The sequence below is a fragment of the Ambystoma mexicanum genome, chromosome 2p (genome assembly GCF_040938575.1).
Source record: "Ambystoma mexicanum isolate Mex_15411 chromosome 2p, UKY_AmexF1_1, whole genome shotgun sequence".
Taxonomy (NCBI): Eukaryota; Metazoa; Chordata; class Amphibia; order Caudata; family Ambystomatidae; genus Ambystoma; species Ambystoma mexicanum.
Genome location: NC_090923.1, coordinates 1480474273 through 1480496017, shown reverse-complemented (window position 1 = coordinate 1480496017; position 21745 = coordinate 1480474273). Strand labels below are relative to the sequence as shown.

General features: G+C 44.8%; 1 protein-coding gene across 2 annotated transcripts in view; it reads right to left on the bottom strand.

The window, feature by feature from the left end:
- Window positions 1–16595, bottom strand: part of EEF2KMT (eukaryotic elongation factor 2 lysine methyltransferase) — an 835612-nt gene extending 819017 nt beyond the window's left edge. The window contains exon 1 of one of the 2 annotated variants that reach the window (XM_069646116.1): window positions 16414–16595. In XM_069646116.1, the coding sequence (XP_069502217.1) occupies window positions 16414–16530 (117 nt within the window). In that variant the 5' untranslated portion in view covers window positions 16531–16595. The remainder of the gene's footprint in view (window positions 1–16413) is intronic. The other variant, XM_069646118.1, reaches the window with a different exon arrangement.
- Window positions 16596–21745: the final 5150 nt, after the last annotated feature.

Here is a 21745-nt window from a genome sequence, read left to right as displayed (position 1 = left end):
GTCGGCAGACAAGACCAAGCGTCAACAGCCGTCGAGAAGTCGTTGAGGGCAATCGAACCACAGACAAGCAGTGGAATTATCAACAATGGAAAAGCAATATAAACTCTTAGGAGCTCTGCATTATGTACAACCAACTAGGTAGGTAGAATAAACAATCTGGTGGGACCCCAACGTGCGAGGGATGTTGGGTACACTACATGTCACATTAGGGATAGTGTTACAGTCACGCCCATGTCGAGGTACCTTTTCTCAATCTTCAAAAAAAGATTAAATTATCTGCGAATACCACTAGATATCAAACTAAACAATTGATACAATCACACTGCGCATGTCCTACAAGCAATTTTTTATATTAGTAGAATTGGTGGATTGGTTTCAGCCGACACGTGTTTCGAGCACAGCTCTTCTTCTAAGGCTGATATTTACCAATGTATATATTGCATCATACAAGTATCATGTGTTTAAACCCAGTCAATTATGTAGTTTAGACAATACAAAATAAGAAATCAAAGTGCCAGACAGAGGCCCAGTACATCCCAGGTATTAATAAAAGATCATAACAATTGATATATTATGACCGTAATTAGTCCAACAAGAACATATGTAATGCAACAAAAAAAAGGATACATTTCCAATGGGCAGTGAAGCAACCCCAAAAGGAAGCAAAAGAGAAAAAAATACAGTGAAGGCAGAACAAGAAAAAAAAGGGGGGGTGCGGAATACGTTTTCAGATATGCACAGATTCGAGCAGATTCACAGCATCAGAAAAGTGGTTACAGGAATGAGGTTTACGCTCAATTAATGGCGACATAGCGGAGACATCCCATGTAAAAACACCTTCTTTGATCACAAGGGTAAAACTACAATTGACTATATGTGCATTTCAATAAACTGTTGGAAAGGGTTAAGGAATTCAATGTCTTGGAGGATATGCAAACATACCACCATGCACTCTCTCTTAACATTAGAAACACAAGCTGAGAATTGGGTAGGATATAACACTACGCCCACACACAATAGAATATGAAGTGCTAATAACAAGGCAATTATGTGGGACCCGAAAATTGTCCAGAAAGTTCTTAAACATATAACTGCTCATAACCCTGAAAATGTAAGGAATATCCTTTGACTTAAACTCACCTACAGAAAAACTACAGGCTGTTTATTCCCATTTAACCACAAATATTGCAAATATGTTTCTTAGCTGAGGATCAAGCTGGGTAGGCACGCAAATAAAAATCACCTGGTTCAATGAAGATTGTTAAAGGGCCAGGTATCCTCTTCCATCAAGGAAGCATAGATCACACTGCTTCTAAAGAAGGACAATCTCGATCCCACGAATGCAGGAAACTACCGCCCTATCACCAACATCTCCTTCTTACAAAATATTCTGGACAAAGTAGCATGCGCTCATCTCCATTTTTTAGAAGTTCGCAATCTGGTGGCAGCTCGACAATCCAGCTTTCGAGTCGGATACAGTAGAGACAGCGCTGCTTGATTTAAAATCAAACATCACAGGCATTATTAATGCTTCTTGATCTGTCAGCAGAGTTTAATTTAGTGGACCGTTTTCGGTTTATAAGGAGACTGGTAGAAATTGGCAGATGTTCCAAACCCGAAGGGTCAGGGTGGCAATGGGGTATTTTCAGGCATCCCTGATCCAACTAACCTGTGGTGTTCCTCAAGGCTCATGCCACTCCCTCATGCGGTTTAATATCTATACAAGGCCACTGTTCAATCTGCTCGATAGCATGGGGGACTGCTATACAAACTACGCAGACAACACCCAGGTTCTTTTGGAACCGTCTGGTGTGGAAGCCCATGATACTTCAGCCATCAATAACATCTATGCCGCTGTCCAATCTTGGATGGCTTTGAACTCTCCAGCTCTCAATGATGGCAAAACGGAGCTACTGATCATGGGTTCTGACCCAGGCTAACAAAACTTAACTCATGTTATAGTCCCTTCTCAATTGCTGGGTGTTCTATTAAAGTATTCCCCCCAAGTGAAAACTCTGGGAGTATACTTTGACTCCAAGCTTTCATTTGATAAGCATGTATCTCATCTGCGCTCAATTTACATCTATTTAAACAACCACCATAGGCAAATACGCCCCTACCGCTCCATGGAGAATAGAGCGGTTATTGCTTCAGACCTAATCAATGCTAAGCTTGATTATTGTAACAGCTTGATGGATGGTTAACTATGACTCCAAAATTAATAAGATGCTGGTCATCCAGAATGGGGTGGTTAAGGCTGTCCTTGGCCTTAAGAAATAACAACATGTTTCAGCAGACAGAAGTAACTTACACTGGCTTCCAGTAAAACATAGAATTCTTTACAAAGCATGCACCATGACCTATACATGCATACATGGAATGGCGCCCAGTTCTATCTCAGAGTGTCTGAAGGCTGCCCCAATCAGAAGTGTGCTACGGTCAAATGAACACATTTTACTTGCCCCAAATTCATGGAACAAGCTCCCTCTCTCTCTTAGATCCATTCCTCATCTGGCTCCCTTTAGGAAAGCAGTTATGTTAGAACCTACAGGAAATCCACTGAGGTAAACTCATTGTTTTTGGCAAGCATTTGCCACAAATTAAGTGTGATTCAGAATATACCAACAGGTGAATATACAAGGGCTAGGAGGAATTGCAGAGAGCTTGAGGAATTTGAAAAATAATGCAGCGTGTTGGACAAAAGGTCCATGCAGCTAAATTGTGCAGCGAGGTTATGCAGCAAGTACACTGGGCCAGGCTAGAAGAAAAAGCATTAACATGAACAGACAGGACCTGCTTAAACATAAAAGTAAACGTACACAAGACTGATGTGGTTTGGATGATGACATAATATAGTGCTGAAAGCGAGAGATTGCTAAAGATATTTCGGAAGCATTGGGGTATCTTGACATTAGACTCAGATCTGAAAAACTAGATCTCTGATAAACCAACTATGGAGTATACCAGGGCACCGACTATTAGAAGTCAACTGAGCCCTTTGTTTATGAAACCTTTCGAATTGCGCAAGACATGGCTAAATCGAAATTTGGCTGGTTTCTATAAGTGTGGGACCTGTAACATGGGTACTTACACCAGAGATTGTAAGAGTGTCAAAATTAACAATGAAGAAGAATTCAGGATTGATGAGTTTGTGAATTGTCGAACCAAGTATGTGGTGTACTGCATAGTGTGTGTTTGTGGACTTAGTGAAGTAGGAAGTATGATCCGGGAAGTACGGATCTGTATTAGGGAACACCTATGCTCCCTAAATAAAGAGGAGCCTAAACTACCACTATCAGTGCACTGGCAGAAATGGCATCACATGGATAGAAAGGAGGATTAACGCTTCATTGGCCTTTAAACAATAACTGCTGATCCTAGATTAGGAGACCGAGAGAGGGTTCTGAGGCAAGCAGAGGCCAGGAAAATGTGTAAACATAGACTGGTGAGTCTAGGTTTAAATACGGAGCATAAAATGGGAATCTTCCTGTGAATGCTGGAAGTGTTGATTTACATGGGAGGTAAGCAACTTTAGTGTGTATAGGGTAATATGGTAAAAAGGATTTGGGATTGGGCATAAAAAATAACCATAGAAGCCTGATTGGAGGAGACAGTAAATAGTATATACAATAAGGGACAGATCTATGTAGAATGTTTGGGTATACTTGTGGAACTAGGAATCATCTGTAAAAGCTGAAGTGTGAAGTTCTTCTGGAAAGGAGTTACACGTGAATCTATTGGAACTAAGGCATAAAATAAGCAGTGTTGCATAGCAATTTGCTATGCAATTCTGTTGACTTGCTAATTAAACTGACACTTATGTAGCACACCTTGCTATTTAAATTACCCTGTTCAATGAAAGCACAGCCTAACCTGTATTCCTCTCTTGCCCTCAGCAGTCTCTCCGCCCTCTTTTCTCCGTTCATTGCAAGTTCAAATGGACTAATGGAGAAAGAGCGCAGCAGTAAAATCTTCTCTACTCTTAAAAGTGCTAAAGGCCATACAAAAGTATCACTAGCACAGATGGTGGCTCAGAGTAAATACCAGGTTATTAGCGGTCCCTGCTCTCCCCCCAAAAGTGGTATTTAATGCCACATTGAAATTCATATCAATGACTGACAGGTAAGGGCCATCTCGTCGACCTGAAGTTGACAATTACCCTGTCTGCTGCAACACAATACTACATACTTAGTCACAGGCTATGACTTTCCTTTACCATTGTAAACTTTGATTTATGAAATATATGAACTTCTCCTTGCAGAGCCTAATGATGGGTCAAGCCTGTGGTCAGACAATATATGGGACACTCCCCTGTGTATCATCGACTGGACCCAGCTGCACAGACCCTTGCACTGAAAACCTGTTTTCAGTGTTTTCAGTGGCTTTTTATCATATCTATTTGTGTCCATTCATGCAGCACACTTTTACATTTTACAGACACTCATCTCACTAATGTATCACTTCAGCAGTACACATACATGCTTTATCGTTGCTCATTTTGTGTCTTGGGTACAAATAACTTCTGGTGAAATTAAAAATTAGTACAAAATTAGTTTGGTTGCTAATCAAGACATTTTTAATTAGCAAACTCTGCTAATCAATTATTGAAAACTAATTTATGCCTTGTGGAACGATGTAAAAATGTGTATAAGGGTGCTAGGTGCTTGTCACCACCAAATCACACATTCTGATTTATAAATTGGAACTGGATCGATATCATTGGGAACCCGAGTAGTTGCCGTGCATATAACTATTTTTGAGCCTACTGCATAATTATGGACGCATGGCTATGTGTCCTTTGACATGTGCAAGTATAGATATGTGGTGCTGTATCTATCTGATAGGGAGATTGGTGCTTTGGGTTACCGTGGTGCATATATGATAAGTCATTTATAACGTGCATGTATACGCGTTTCAAGGTGCGACAAGACAAGGGAGGGCACAGAGAGAGGACAAGACAAACAATCTTACTAGGCCATGTGTCGTTCAGAACATGCAAGCGCGGTAACGCAAAGTGCAGGGGAAGGGAACAGGGAAGTGCAAGGGGGAAGGAAGGGGAAAGTGCAACTAGGGCCGTAAAGTGCAGCCAGGGCAGCGTGGCTCTGGGTAAGTGCAAGGAGGCAGGGGACTGTAGAGGTTACAGCTACAGCCCCTGTTGCGAGACAGGCCCTGGGGGAGTGCGGGGGAAGACTGGAAGAGGAGCCTGGTACCCAGTGAAACTCTGAGGGTAACCAAGCAACAGTCAGCACAGCAGACAGGTAGGTTAGCAGGGGAGGAGGAGAGAGAAAGCAGAGGAGAAAAGGAAGGTCTTGAGCTGCTTCCGGAACTTCAGGTGGTCTGGCTCAAGTGTGAGAGGGACAGGGAGGCCGTTCCAGAGGTAGGCACCTGCAGGAGTGACCTACTCCCTACTCTCACCCTGGAGAAACGTCACACCCACAGAGAGTTGGAGGCAGCGGAGGACTCGAGAAGGAAGGTATTTAGGAAGAATGTATTGCAGGCCCTGGCCCCCCCAGAAAGTCTTGTGGCTGATGTGCAGAGGGTCTTGAACTTGATCCTTGCAGCCACCTGGAGCCAGTGGAGGGATTTCAGGGCTGGAGAGATACAGTCTCTGGGATTGAGGTCCAGGGTAAGTCTTGCTGTCCTGTTCCGGATTAGTTGCAGAGGGCAGAGAGTAGAGGAGGACAGATTGGAAAGAAGAGGCTGTTACAGTAGTCCAGCCTGGAGAGGACAAGGGCTCTGGGGACAATGAGCTTCTGGGGGAAAGTAAGAAAAGGAAGAGTACCTCTGAGGAGGTGCAGCTGGTAGAGGGCCTTCTTGGAAAGGTCAGTGATGTGCAGAGGGAAGGGGGGTGGGGTCGAAGATGACACCAAGGTTTTTTGCCTAGCAAGAAGGCAAAGGAAGAGGGCCCATGGAGGGGGGCCAGAGTGAGAGGGAAAGCTGAGCAGGGGTACAGATGAGAAGGACCTCCATCTTACTGCCATTAAGGCAGAGATAGTTGGAGGCACACCAATACTGAATTGAAGATTGACAGTCTGGAATGTGCAATAGAGGCGAGGAGGATGTAGGGAGCCTGAAGGAGAGCTGTGTGTCATCAGCAGAACACTAAAAGTTAGAACAGAAGGTAGAGATTAAGTGGGCCAAAGGAGGTACGTAGAAATTGAAGAGCCAGGGTGAAAGGTTAGATCCCTGGTAACACCACATGTCGAGATAGAGGTGGCAGAGAGAAGGAACCCAAGTTGGACCTGGGAGGGTCAGTCCAGGAGAAAAGTCCAGGGCCTGATCTATGATGCCTAGGTTCTCATGGAGTTGATTGATCAGCATTGTGTGACTGACCGTTCGAAAGCAGAGGAATGGTCAAGAAGGATGAGGACAGAAGGGGTGCTTGTGTCGTGATTGGAAACCAGATCTTCATCAGGAGAGCAGTTTGCCTGCCTCTGGTTGCTTTGAAACCAGACTGGTGGGCATGGAGACACCCAACAGTTTAGTGTGGCGAGTAAGCTGGGAGATGGCCAGCTTTTCCAGAAGTTTGCCTCGGAAAGGAGTGATGGAGATCATTGATAGTTAGACGGACAGGTTGGACCGGCAGAAGGTTTTTTAAGGAGGGGGAAGAACAAGGGAATGCTTGAGGAGAGAGGGGAGACAACCAGTGGCGAAAGAGTGATTGCAAAAATCGGCCAAGGCTGGAGCAAGGGTGTCATTGTGGTTCTAGCGGAACAGGGGAGCACCTGTTTGCACAACACTTTCATAGATCGGATTTGTCTAGAAACATTGTCAGGTGATATCAGAGAGAAAGAGAAGAAGGGAGGAGGAGAGGGGAGAGGCGGCCAGAGGGGGGTCAAGAGCGAGAGAGGAAGAGGTGAGCGAGGACAAGATGTTGTGAGTTTTAGTAGTTAAGTGAGAACCCAGGGCCGTACACAGAGCCTGGGAGGGAGCAGGAGAGGTGGAGAATGCAGAAGGAGTGGCCAGTTCCTTACAGATTTTGAAGAGTTTGGCTGTGTTGTTACAGGCCGCAGAGATGCAGGCTTGGATGTGGACTCTCTTCCTGGACAGGACAAAGTCTGGATGCACCTGAAGCCCTACACTTCCTCTTGGCCACTCTGCACTTGTGTTTCAGGGTGACGAGGACAGAGTCATACCAAGAGTTGCACTTGGAGGTAGGATTCAGATGGATTCTCATGGCAGGGGCAAGGATGTCCAGAGTGTGGGAAATGGCACAAGGCATACATTTGTTTTCAAAAATCGATTAGCAGAGTTTGATAATCAAATGTTGCTTGATTAGCAAACAAACCCATTTCAATAGCAATGTTGTACTAACATTTCTAATGTCACCAGATGTTATTTGTACCCAAGACAATACATGGATAGTTTTGTGTACCGCTGAAGTAAGACATATAGTGAGAAGAGTCGGGCCTTGCAAATTCTTTAAACATTCTGCTAGACTTGTAGGTCAAGTTACTTAGTTTTCCTACTCGACCTAAGAGAAATGACCTCGACCCATGGCGACAGGTGACAACAAAAGTAAATTTGCTTTCTGTAAAATGGTGCATGTCCCCACAAACCCACTTCATGTTTGGCACACTGCTGCCACCCAGAAGCAACTCATTCACAGTGAAACGTTATTTGACATGTTGATTAAATGTTTCAAGCATCCCATGCAAATGGTACTCTTCCTTCATAAAATCTACTCGACTATGCAAGCGAGCAAAAATACTTGTTTGCGCTCCCTGGATGAGTGTCTTTAAAATGTTGAAGGTTAGTTACATGAATGGACATGAAGAAATAGATATGATAAAAAGGCTCTGAAAATCATATGGCCGGCTCTCCACGCAGGAGCTAATATATAATACAATCCTGATCATCGAATAAAGCAAGCTCATGTGGTTACCTACAGAGTATGGCATTGCAGTAGATCTGGAGGTGTATAGACTGGATTGAATTATTGATCACTACTTTGCATAAACCTCGAGTTTGTGTATTCAAACCCAGGGAAGGGCGCTCAGCCAATCAGGTGGCTGGAATAGCGGGTGATAATACACAATGTCCCAGCCACCTGAGGTCCTTCCCCGCGTGGCGCTTTTCTTTTTTTACATTGCGAGGAGGCAACAGGGATCCTCTTCCAGTTGCCTTCCCACCCACTCCGCTTAGCTGCGGGACCGGAGCATTGCAATCCGGCGGTCCCGGAGCTCCTCCCGTCTGGCCGTCATCATAGACATGGAAAGGGGGCTTGGTGCCTTTTACATAAAATTTCTTTTCATTTGTCATTGGAAGATCGACTGCGCTAGCAGCGCGGATCTCCCAATGAAAAATTGTGAAAGCCATTTGCACCCCGATGAACCCCAAGGTGCGGATGGCTTTTATGCCCTGCCAAGAGGGCTGACATGCACTTGAACAGCCCACAGCTGACACCCTCACCACGTTTGGGCCTGCCATAGCTCGGGCTGGTGGGCCGTTAAAGGCCATATCCGCCCTCCTGGCAGGGCATGAAAGCCATATTCATTATGTAAGAGGAAAGAAAGTAAGAGACTAAGGAGAGTGGACGGTGTAGCAAGCGAGTGAACTGGGCAAACTAGGTGGAATATTGTAGTTTGCGTCCATCTCAATTTCAGGGTATCTGGTATAAAGCAACATGGTGATACGATAGAATGTGAAGGAGTTTGGGATCAGATCATGAACTGAGCACCAGTTGCAGGATGTATCCAACCAGCAGGTCACAGAAGTAGGCTTGCTAAGCTAAGGCTAAGCCTATGTCTCTATGATATACATTTTCAAAAGGTGTTCACTTGTCAATATGATGCATCTTCCCCAACAAAATGAAATATAGACGATACTGAGATTTAGATGCACCAACCTAAACTTTACTGTAAAGCATAGAGACAATGCAGTGTTTTACAGTAGCAATACTGTAATTATTCATTATGTAACAACTTAAATGTTTAGGAATGGAATTGCATGACTGTCTTTAAAAAAGTAAAATACCTAACACATACTGGTCTTTCTCAGACAGGATACAGTTAGTTTAAATAAAAGTATCATCCTGATTACTTCTAGTTTGCAATTGTTTGAAAAGGAAAAAAACATATCTTGTATAGCACACCCACACAGGCCTTTGGCATCTAAGAGTGAAGTAGATTGTTACAGCTGCACTCTCTCTCCGTTAGCCCCTTGGAGCTTGAAGTGAACAGAGAAAAGAGGTTGGAGAGAATTCTGCGGGCAAGAGTGGAATGCCAGGTGGGCTGTGCTTTTATTAAACAAGGTAACTTAAATAACTAGCTTTGCTACACCAGTGTCAATTTAATTATCAAACCTACAGAATTGCATAGCAAATTGCTATTCAACACTGCTTATTTTATGCCTTGTGGCAAGGTTCAGATTAGAGAGGGTTGTGTCAGAGTGAGAGTCAGCCACAGGAGTAGGAGGAGCAGAGAAGGTTGAGGCAAAGGCATCAACTGACACACGCTTATGGGCCGAATGACCGAGAAGGTAGGTGGCAGTGCCGGGGTGGGCTTAGCCTGGGGGACAGAGAGTTTTAGGTGGGAGGAAAGAAGAAAGTGGTCAGTCCAAGAGAGAGAAGTAGTGAGAGGGAGTGTCTAAGGAGATGAGAACATCCACTGTGTGCCCAGAATTTTGTGTTGGATCAGAGGGTAGGATAGAGAGAGAGTAACAGAGGTTACGCAGGAGCCCAGGGGAGAGATCAGAAACATCCAGTTGGATGTTGAAGTCTAAGAGGAGGAGAAGTTGAGAGGTAGAGGCAAGGAGGGATGTGGAAGGGTCTGCCCACTTTGAGAGGAAGAAGGCAGCCTGGCCAGGTGGCCCATAGATTGTGGCCACAGCCAGAGAAAGGCCAGGGGAGATAAAGAGCCTGCAGACCAGGCATTCGAAGGAGGAGTAGGCCTATGCAGGAAAGACAGAGGCACGAGAAGTTTCACGTTAGTATTTACTGACATGAAAACAGGTGCATAAAAGCATTCATGTGGGAGCACACTTAGGTGGGCCGTAAGAGTTTACCATAATGCACTAGGAGGCTTGGGACTGGATTACTGATAAAGGCAGAGTTATGGTCAATTAAGTCTGTATGAAAGGGAGACACGCATTCTAGGTGAATGGAGTGCATTAAGTTTGATAATGTTTAGTGGGGTGAAAACGGCATTATGTATCATTGAAAGCGTGGAGCTTATTGAAGTGGGTATTGAGAGGTTACCATAATGATCGCAGGCGCCTTCAGGTAACGCGCAAGGTTGCACATGGTTTGTTTTGAAATGGTAAACGTTGCATTACGTAGCAGTCAATCAGGGAGGCCCAAGGAGGGTCGGCCAGTGTCCTGCACACAACACAACGCCCTTTGCCTGCACTGGTTTTAAAAAAAAAATAAAATGCAGCAGCTTCGGGACGACAACAACCATATTGCCAAATGTTGACAGGTGGAGGCTTGTTCAATGAGCTACTTTATGGCAGAGGGATTAGAGATATGAGAGGTGATTATTCTTTAGAAGAGTGTTGCAATCTCTGCTAACGTGTATGCCCAAGAATTTGACAGTCTGGCTCCCATCAATATTTTCCCCTGTACCCTTGGTCTAGCTTTGCCATTCGTTAGAGGAAATACAGGGTTTAAAATTAAGATTAGATAAGCAGGAGCTAAAAGTAGCTCCTGGGCATCCAGCATTAAACAGTGACCAGGAGCTACCACTGGGGGACAAAGAGATAGTACATAGTGTTACACAAATGTAACTTCCCCAAAAATACAAAACATATCATTTTGTCAATTATTTATGACCCCTTATGTTTTAGATTGTGTATAGATGTGTCCCAATGTTTATTTTTACATTGTCCCAAATCCACACATTCAAACGTACATAGGTGTGTTTGTTCTGCGTGCGTTGGAACAGGATGCCAAAAGTAGCTCCAGTTAAGCCAACCAGGCTCTTCTAAGCTACAAGCAGGAGCTTACTAGCTCCCAGCTCCCCTCAAATTTGAACACTAAAATAGGGTGAATTTGGATCAATTTACCCATAATCCAGAATACGAGGCAAATTTCACTACATCCTGAGAAAGGGAGTGAAGGTATATCAAAGGGCTTTTGATGTATAGGAGGACATCATCGGCGTAGAGGGAGCTAGTTTCCCTCTGCCTTCCCATCGCCAGTCCCCTTGCAGCAGGTATTGATCCGACTGTAGTGGCCAATGCCTCCATGGCAATAGCAAAAATTATCTGAGACAATGGACAACCCTGCCTAGTGCCTCGACCAAGTTCAAAAGGATCAGAACATACACCAGAAATATTAATTCTGGCCGATTGTTGGGAATATGGAGTTAACACTGGAGAGAAAATATCCTAACAGCCCCAAACTGTCCAGAACAGTGAATAAGTAAGGTCATGATAGAGTCAAATGCTTTTTCTGCATCAGTAGCACCGGCAATGCTTGCATATCGGAATACATTTGTACCATGACTGCAAATAGTCATTTCAAATTTAAAGATGTGCATCTATGAGGCAGGAATCCTGACTGATCTAGATGAATCAATGATGATGCATGGCGGATGAGTCGATCCGCAAAGAATTTAGTGAACATTTTGTGTCCATGATGATAAGTGAAATAGTCCTATAGGACACATAATATGTAAGGGTTCTTATCTGGCTTAGGGATAAAAGGAGAGCTTCACACAAGTCTGTGGAAGGGATTCCCTTCTCTATTGACTCCTCCCACAATTTCAGCAGCAAGGGTGCAAGCTTTGGCGCAAGTGCTTTATAAAAATGTATCAGTTAAACTGTAAGGCCCGAGGGCTTTAGAGGTGGGTAGTGATGATATAGCCGTCGTAATATCATTGACGGAGATAGGGGAATTCAACTTGTCCATCGCTTCACAGCGAATCAAGGGATGGGTAACTCGTCTAAGCAAGTTTCGATATCAGAGATTACGCTTACCTCCCTGGCCCTGTAGAAGTCTGAATAAAATAGCTAGAAAGTCTCTGTTATGCCTTCAACGGATTTCTTCATTGAACCCTGTTCATCACATATAGCCACAGTTCTTCGTTCTGCATGGAGAGAGTGGGCCAGCTACACCATATTTGCGTGCCTCTACTGAGGTAGATATATACTTCACTTTGCGATCTGCTAGGTGGGGGGGGGGGGGACAGACCTAATTACATTTTATCTAGGAAGTAGTAGTGCTTCTTTATCGTTAGTCTTTTCCATCTCAGCCTCCACCCCTCTGATATCGATTTACAATGCAGACATGAGGCTTCTCAAGTGGAGTCCCCCCTTTTCAATACCCAAACAGATGCCTCACATGTAAACCTTAAATGCGTACCATACTGTGGTAACCCATGGAACTGTTTTCCCATTGTATTCGACAAAATACAGATATGGTATTATCCATGTCCAGTTTAAAGGCTACATTGAGGAGGGCCAATGATTTAAACTGCCGTGGTGAGCGGGGTGGGTTTGTTCGGATAAACAGAACGTCCATGGACAATGACCCGCGAGTGTCCTAGGTAGCAAGATGCAGTCTTTGGTCCTATGGACTAGGAGTGTAGGTGCTAGTATCAAGTCTATTCTATAGTACATATTGTAAAACGAGGACTAGAAAGAGTATTCAGCAGACTCTGGATGCATGGAACATCTTACATCTACAATATTAAAATATGCCAGATTACTAAGGATTTCTTGTGCTGCATATGAAAGGTCCCTAGAGGATTTGCTTGATAATGCCTAGTGCTAAATCCAGGGTAGTATTAAAATAACCCACCCATATACTTTTAGTGGCTATATATTTAAGCCAATTCTCAAGCAGCGACGTGGCTTAAAACAAGGGATCATCTATGTTGGGAGTGTATAGGTTTACTAGTGCCAGGGGGATGGTGACATATTTCTCTGACACTATTACATATTGACCATGCATATCACATTCATATCCCAAGGTCTTAAGGGGAGGGACCTGGGAATCAATGTTATCACACCCGTTGGACGAGTACGAGGTGTAGAGACGTGTACCACACACCCTTGCAAAGGACTTTTTTGCTGAGCCCTGTAAATGAGACTCCTGGATAAGTAGTTATGCTAGCCCACTGCCTTTCACAGAATAGCTGCCTTTCACAGTACAGCTGTGCCTTGATGGGCTTGTTAAGTACCCGCACAGTCCAACTAATTAATGTACAACCAATGGCCCAATGCTTCCCTTCCATGAATACTATGCATACTGCAGTTTAAGGAAAAGCTAGGCACGTATCTGCCGTGCCTAGCACTGGTCAATGGGCAGGCTCTTGCCAGGTCCGAGACCTGGCATCAGATGTCTCCCCGGATCTCGGACCCGGCATACCTCAGCCCTGACAAGGCTTTAACGAGCCTGCAGCTTTGCCGAGGGAAGCTCGGGGCATGGTGATCTAATCTGCTCTGTGCTCCTTTCCCCAGCCGTCATTCACGCGTTTGCAGACTCTAATTTGCTCAGCCTGCTTTCTTTCTTCTGGCCTAAAAGGCACACCACGGGAATCAATGGGCCATGATCATCACTGGAGTGGAATGGTGTTCCTACATGTTGGGCACAGTGTGGTTTTCCAAATGTGCATCTTACACTTTCATAGAAAGTATTTTCGGTACGCAAAAATGCTACTTAAACTTGCATTCACTAGTTTTCTTTGAAAGGGTTTTTTTTTGTCGGTCAAAGAGTATTACCCTGTAATTTTTGAGCCCCTTACTTTGTGTTTTATCATAGGTTAAATTTATAAAGACATTACATATTTTTGACAAACTGCTTATTCACAAATAACAGCCGTTATTAGGAAATTAAACTGTGGGTTCGTTCATGTGTGCCAAATTTTGATTTTCACTACAGAGGCACACATACCCCCACTTCCGCCCTGAATATATGCAAGCAACCAGCCCAACCCATGCCCTACCCAAACACATTTTATAGCACTTGGTTTTTTATATGGAATTGCAAAAAAAAAAGTCATACGATTAACAACCAGTTTTTAATATATAACATCTCAGCAACGGTCTCTCAAACTACGGAGCTACCCTGGTAGCCTTCAACTGTAGAGCGTGCCTATGAATCCCTAATGTACTAACAATCACTGCATTACCAACAGTATTTTGGGGTGCACCACTTCCATGGAAGTTATTTGAAGTGGAATTGATGTACAGAGTGGAGTTTGTAAAGAAGCAGCATGCAAGAAATTGCACAATTTTTATTAAACTATTATTTTGAACATTTCCTTTGAGCAGAGTTCAACTGCCAGCTGCGCCCCTCGGAACTCCACCCCCTCCTCCAAACTCTGCCTCCAGAACGTGTAGGATGCAGTGTTGCCAGGTCCGCTTATTATAAGTGACTTTGGGCTTGTTTTTGCCCAAAGTCACTTATAATATTTGGAGGTCGCTTGTCACGGTTTTTGCCTGCTTGTTTGACCGTCTGTGCGCATGTAATTAGGCTTGTTTACATTGATGTTAAGCCCATTACAAGTCGCACAGAGCGTCCTGCACTGGGCTGCTGGCAGCACTTAATTGCTCCTTTGTCTTGCTCCCGAGTGCTCCCTGTATTTTACATATGCTTAGGCGTCTGGCACTGATGGGATTGTTACCTGCCCACTAGGTGACCCATCAATGCCAAATGCCTAACATATGCAAAAAGAAAGCTTGCTTTAAAAGTTTAGTCATGCTGTCAGACACACTGACATGTAAAGAAGGGATTTTTTTAGTTTATCAAATGTTTTTAAGAACATAGTCACTCTATAGCAATGTTATCCTGGTGATATCCCCAGTGCTGCCGCATTATCCACTAAAGTCCTTTATTTATTTTGCAAGACTGGGTTAGATATCTAAGGATTCAGTGTCATTGGAGTCTATATATAATATCTACTCAGAGAGATTCATTCAGGGCGGCATTGTTTCTTTTCAGCTTCCAGTTGGCCATGTTACAATGCATTTAAAATTCTAATTCGGTTTATGTTATTGGTTACCCTGTTCACCACCCACAATATGCACACTTCCATCTGAAATTGTCAACCTGTAGAACAAGTGCCGGTCGTCCATCGTCCCCACTACAATTGGCAGATGTTGCAAACGGATGACCAAAACCATGTTGAGCTGAATCACTAACGCACATCTGTAAAACCAATAGACGTTTTAGTAGTAGTGGAAAACCAAGTTTTAAACTTTTTGTGCCCCATTTAGCAGTCTATGGTGATCAATTTCAACTTAGATATACTTTGCGATCTGCAGGCAGGATTACCAGTTTTTCAAACAGTTTTTGTCACAGGTTCCTGTCCAGTCACAACCGGGAGGTGGCGAACGCTCTATACCCATACTTGCCAACCCTACTGATTTAAGCAGTAGGCTACTGCTTTTCAAGCTGTCCTATCGCCTACAGATTTGGGTGACCGATCCTACTGCTTTTTACAGGGGCAGGTAATTTATGTGACTCTAAGGCCGGCTGCTTGAGACCGGCCCAGGACAAAGCATGCAACGCATTAGTTAGTCTGTGTGCGCGTTGGGCGGCTAAGTGATTACTTTGAGTGATGGGCTCAGACCAATCCAGTGACCTGACAGCTACATGACTCTGCCCTGTACTCTGGCCGGGACAGGCCTTGGGTGAACCACCAGTGAAGACAGTAGCAGAGCATACCACCATCGCACAGCATCTGCATATCAGACTGAGGAGGGTATCGGTCTCCATGTTGTTCAGTTATTCATCTTGCACTGCAGGAATAAATATGCATTGCCCATGCTGCTGCTACAGAGCAGTGGGAAATGTTGCCTATCAGCCCTGTGTGATTAGCTTCTGTGAAGTTAGGTAATTGAATTTGGTGTTAATTTACCATTCAGAATCATACATTTTAAACATCTTTCCATGTTGTGCTGTTTGATGGGTTGTGTATTTTAGAATGCTCCAGTGGTGCCAACAATGTATGTTTTGTATTTTCCTGTGATGTAATTGTTATGCTTGGTATTACTTAGAAACTTGAAAAATCTGAATTTTTTTGGGCCACAGAATGTTGGCAAGTATGTATACCCAAACACTGCCTGCTCTACTGCCAAAAGGTATTGTTCTGTCTTGAACCTAGCCAGCCAGACGTTTAGGATAACCATTCTTTAGCCAAGTTATGTTGCAACATAACGTTTATTAACCAATCTCCAAGTGAATAAAATACAGTAGTTTAAGTAGAAAATATATTTCAGAACAGCATTACTTTGTATTCTGGGACTTCTAGTCTCCATTAAATAAAATATTGTTGTTCTAACACACTATGTCAGTGTTCCGTCTATGTGTTATGTTTCTTACTTTTGAGACCTTTCCATGACGTTTTAGGTGCACGCATTCGGCTTATTTTTTTCTTCCGACCCATTTCCTACCACTGGTCGTGCAAGATTAATCAGAGTTTGCTTAAGCTTGTTAGGGGGGAGTAAGTCTACTACTGTACTCACCATCCAGGGGAAAAAGTTCAGATGCTGCCCAGCTAGGAAAAGGCTCTGGAAAGTTGAAACGAGATTCTGGCTCTGAGAGTCCATTCTGAAAGCTGCGCGATAGCGGGAAGTTACCATTAGAGAAATGAACGTAGCAACGTATACTCAACACGTGACCTACACTTCACGTTTCTATACAGACTGCGATTTGTGAGCGTTCTGGTGTTTTGTAATGGTTGATACTAGTTCCCATCCGAGAAACGGACCATCGGTTGTTAGGGCCATTTCTCAGATGGGAAATAGCTGCTTCAGTGTGAGTGAGCTAGTTCCCATTTGAGAAATGGCCCTTTTTTGCCCCCTAGTGGCTAAATCCTGCATAATAATGGGAACTAGCCCACTCACACAGAGAAGGCTAGTTCCCATTAGAGAAATGGCCCTTTTTGCTCCCCTAGTGGCCAAGCCTTGCATAATAACGGGAACTAGCCCACTCACACAGAGAAGGCTAGTTCCCATTAGAGAAATGGCCCTTTTGCCCCTAGTGGCCAAGTCCTGCATAATAATGGGAACTAGCCTACTCAAACTGAGAAGGCTAGTTCCCATTAGAGAAATGGCCCTATTTGCTCCCCTAGTGGCCAAGTCCTGCATAATAATGCGAACTAGCCTACTCACACTGAGAAGGCTAGTTCCCATTAGAGAAATGGCCCTATTTGCTCCCCTAGTGGCCAAGTCCTGCATAATAATGCGAACTAGCCTACTCACACTGAGAAGGCTAGTTCCCATTAGAGAAATGGCCCTCCGACCTGGAAAGGCAGAAAGGTCCTCTCGGCTAATGGGAACTAGCCCACTCACACTGAAGCAGCTATTTCCCATTAGAGAAAGGGCCCTCCGACCTGGAAAGGCAGAAAGGTCCTCTCGTCTAATGGGAACTAGCCCACTCACACTGAAGCAGCTATTTCCCATTAGAGAAAGGGCCCTCCGACCTGGAAAGGCAGGAAGGTCCTCTCTGCTAATGGGAACTAGCCCACTAACACTGAAGCAGCTATTTCCCATTAGAGAAAGGGCCCTCCGACCTGGAAAGGCAGAAAGGTCCTCTCGTCTAATGGGAACTAGCCCACTCACACTGAAGCAGCTATTTCCCATTAGAGAAAGGGCCCTCCGACCTGGAAAGGCAGAAAGGTCCTCTCGGCTAATGGGAACTAGCCCACTCACACTGAAGCAGCTATTTCCCATTAGAGAAACGGCCCTCCGACCTGGAAAGGCAGAAAGGTCCTCTCGGCTAATGGGAACTAGCCCACTCACACTGAAGCAGCTATTTCCCATTAGAGAAACGGCCCTCCGACCTGGAAAGGCAGAAAGGTCCTCTCGGCTAATGGGAACTAGCCCACTCACACTGAAGCAGCTATTTTCCATTAGAGAAAGGGCCCTCCGGCCTGGAAAGGCAGAAAGGTCCTCTCGTCTAATGGGAACTTGCCCACTCACACTGAAGCAGCTATTTCCCATTAGAGAAAGGGCCCTCCGACCTGGAAAGGCAGAAAGGTCCTCTCGGCTAATGGGAACTAGCCCACTCACACTGAAGCAGCTATTTCCCATTAGAGAAACGGCTCTCCGACCTGGAAAGGCAGAAAGGTCCTCTCGGCTAATGGGAACTAGCCCACTCACACTGAAGCAGCTATTTCCCATTAGAGAAACGGCCCTCCGACCTGGAAAGGCAGAATGGTCCTCTCGTCTAATGGGAACTAGCCCACTCACACTGAAGCAGCTATTTCCCATTAGAGAATCGGCCCTCTGACTTTTCTGCATCTCCAGGCCAGAGGGCCGTTTCTCTAATGGGAAATAGCTGCTTCAGTGTGAGTGGGCTAGTTCCCATTAGACAAGGGGACCAATTGATCTCCTGTTGATCATCAACTTGTCCCGAATGTCCTCTTTCTGATAATGTTCAAAACAACACTTTATAGCCAACCCTCACAGTGCTGTAACAAACTCCTCAATGGTCTCACAACATTTCTGTTGTGTGATGGAAAATTGATAACAAGCCAAAATGTTATTCCCCTTCCCTCGTAATGCTTGTCCATCTTGGCTATGCATACATCAAGCTGGTTGCCCATCTTGATGCATTCAGCTTGTTTTAAGAAATTGTTGTCCAGCCCGACCTCGACAAAGAAACAGTGCCTCTTTCTTTTTACTCAAATAATTAGGACCATATACTGCTAACATATACTTCTGGAATCTTTCTTTCGATTTAATAACCTAGGAATAACCCAGTGCCTGGTATATTTCCCATAATCTTTGAATTCGTTTCTGTTGCTTCCCTATTTTTGTGCTCTTGGTATTTGTCACCTTGTTCACAGGGACAAATGTCTGTAATCTCCCTTTTAAGGTGCAATGAAAAAACACCTCTCAGAGTAACAGCCAATTGTGCTACGGCATGCTCCCTTCTTTATGTGTGCAAGTGTTTCTTTCGGTCACTACAGTGCACGTGGGACAGGCACAGCACGGAGCGCAGTGCCCGCAGTGAAGGCCTTCAGCTTGTTACATAGCTAAGCAACAGACATGTCAACTCCTTATCATGACTAAAATTCCCAGGTAACAACTTGCAACACCGGACGATGCGTCCTTGGATCACGTGTTCTGTCGTCTGCATGCACGGCTATGCTGCTAGGGTGCTTCCTGTGTCCTCATAGGCTCACGCACAGCCCAGATAATCCCCAATACATGGCAGGAGAGTCCCACTGAGCCACCTTTTTGACTGTGCAACTAACCCTGTACCTGTTCAGCCAGGGCAACCACACTCAATGGCAAGTGCAGGCTCTTTGTCATTGCCGCAACTCATCACCAGTTAAGGAAGTGAACCAGAACACAGCCAGTATGTGTGACTTCATTTCTTTTAAGTTCATCTTTATGCTGTAACAACTCTCTCTGTCCTCACCCTTACACCAACCACCATACAACTTGCCTTGCATTCTCTTCTAGTGTTCTCTGTTCACATTCCACACCCATAAGATTCCCTCTGCTGACATTCCTAACACTGTAAGGAGTCCCCCGTTCTTCTAGAGGACTTTAATCCCATGGCCACTTTCCATATTCTAATATTACTCAACTAGAGTTGTATTGCCAAGTGGGAATGGTTCAGTTAGTCCCCCTCTAGTGCTCTATATGAGCATAGGTTGATCCTCCTCGGATTGACGACGCATTGGTCCTATTGGGCATGAAGATTTGTTTGCTCTCCTGGCCAGAAAGACCATTTGTCTGTCCCGGGCTTGAAGATGCGCTGGCACTCCTGGGCTTGAAGACAAAGATAGGCCCTTCCAGGGGCCAGAAACTGATGATGTGATGCATCGGCAGGGCCAGAAACCGAAGAGAGGCCCACTCAGCTTGGTGTTGAGAGTTAAACCACGGTCAAGTGTGTTTACCCAGGGTACTGCACCCCTCCTCATCTTTCCAATACCCCTCTCTACTTTTGAAGGGCTAGGTATTAGGTTATGATGTACAACAAGGCACCAGCTAGCATAATACTTAATGGACACAGGCTTTCGTCCACACCATTTACCTTATTTTCAGGGTCCACCTTCTGCACTTCTTCCTTCCTCCACCTTCCTTTTCTTCCTCAGTACCTTTCCAAAAATGTTCCTCCATCGGTGGCCCTCTTCCTACACCGATTTTGTCTGTACCTTTTAAACTGTTCTCCAAGTAATTTCTTCCTTTCTCTTGTGTCTCACCTTCCATCTCTGCTTTTCCCCCTTGCTAGTTTTCCCCTTTTCACGCTGCTCTCCCCTTTCCCTTCCTTTGACACATCTTCACCTTCCTCTCCCATCCACCTCAAGTCTTACTCTCCTTCAACTCCCTTCACCTTCCTCCTTTACTCCGCTCTTTACTGCAACGCTTGTTTCCAAACTCCCATACCAGGCCTTCTACCAAAGCCTCCCTGTATAGTCCTGCCCCTTTTTATACTGGAAAAGGAAAGGTGTTAATTAATGTGCCCAACTCCTTGTGTGTACGTGACAAAGTGATTGGCTCTTCTGAGTAACTCGCCATCTTCAGATCTAGGGATTCGTATCAGTTATAAATTGTCAGCTGCCAACTTGAAGTCAAGCAGCGCTGTCATGGTAGCTGCCTGACCCCACCATGGTGCCTCCTGCAGGCAGCTGCACAATAACTCTGCCAACCTTGAACCTCCTCATAAGCCAACTTCATTGCATACCCAAGCTCAAGTAGGTCTTTTCCACAGTCCATCCTGCAGACTGTGTATTCAAATGTACTTTTAGTGGGATCAAAGACGATACTCACAAATCTTTTGACCTTCTAATGCAGAGTTGTTCATTCTTCAAAACTCTACCAGGTCTTGAATTACAGACTGGTACCTGGCAAAGGATAAAGTGGATAGGGTAGACGCCTTGGGAATACCTTATATACTGGCTATTATCTTTCTGAAAGTACAGGCCCCTCCAGGGTCTCGTAGCTCCATTCCCATATGTACACCTAGAAACATGGTCACAGTTCTCTCCTTTTTTATGCTGTCACTCAGTTCATTGTTGTACTCAATATGTAATTCTTTTCATTGACAGTTTCATATTTTAAGTCATTTATATTCCATGAAAGTATTTATATTGTTAAAGTAGGCCTTATTTTCATTTATTTTATTACTTGAGTTATCACTTCATGGTTCTTACATATTTATCATATTCAAGATTTATTATAACCATTTAATTGGACCAAAGTGTGAAATATCTTAGCCGTTGGCATAATTATGGATCTATGTGTTGAAATTGAACCTGAAGTAGTTGCATTTTTTCCAAATGTTTTGTACCAATTTTTTTAAATGTCAGATTTTGGGGTAGGTCGGTTCCACTGCACTTGGGGATGGTGGACTCACATGGGAGACAGATGCCGAAGGCCGGGGACATCACCTCCAGCCGTCCTTGAGTTTTGGCTGGGCTACATTACAGCTTTTCCTTTCGTGGAGGTTTAGGCACACTGCCGGGGCTCCCTGGTGGGGGAAAGCTGTAACATAGGCCAGCCAGAGCTCCAAGATGGTTGCAGGTACAGTGCCCGGCCTTGGGCGGCTGTCTCCCATGTGGGTTGACCATCCCGCAGCCCAGCAGCGGTTCCAGGAAGCCCCAGAAGGGTGCCACTCCCTCAGGGTAGGTGACCCTGTCAGGGCTCCCTGGGACAGCCGCTGCACTTGGACATGGTCACTCCATATGGGAGACAGCTGCCCAAGGCCAGGAACAAACTATCCTGGAGTTCTGGCTGGCCTGACTTACAGCTTCTCCCTCTGGGAAAGGTCGGGGAACCTGCCGGGGCTCCCTGGGAGTCCTGCTGCACTTGGGGATGGTGGACCCACATGGTAGTCATC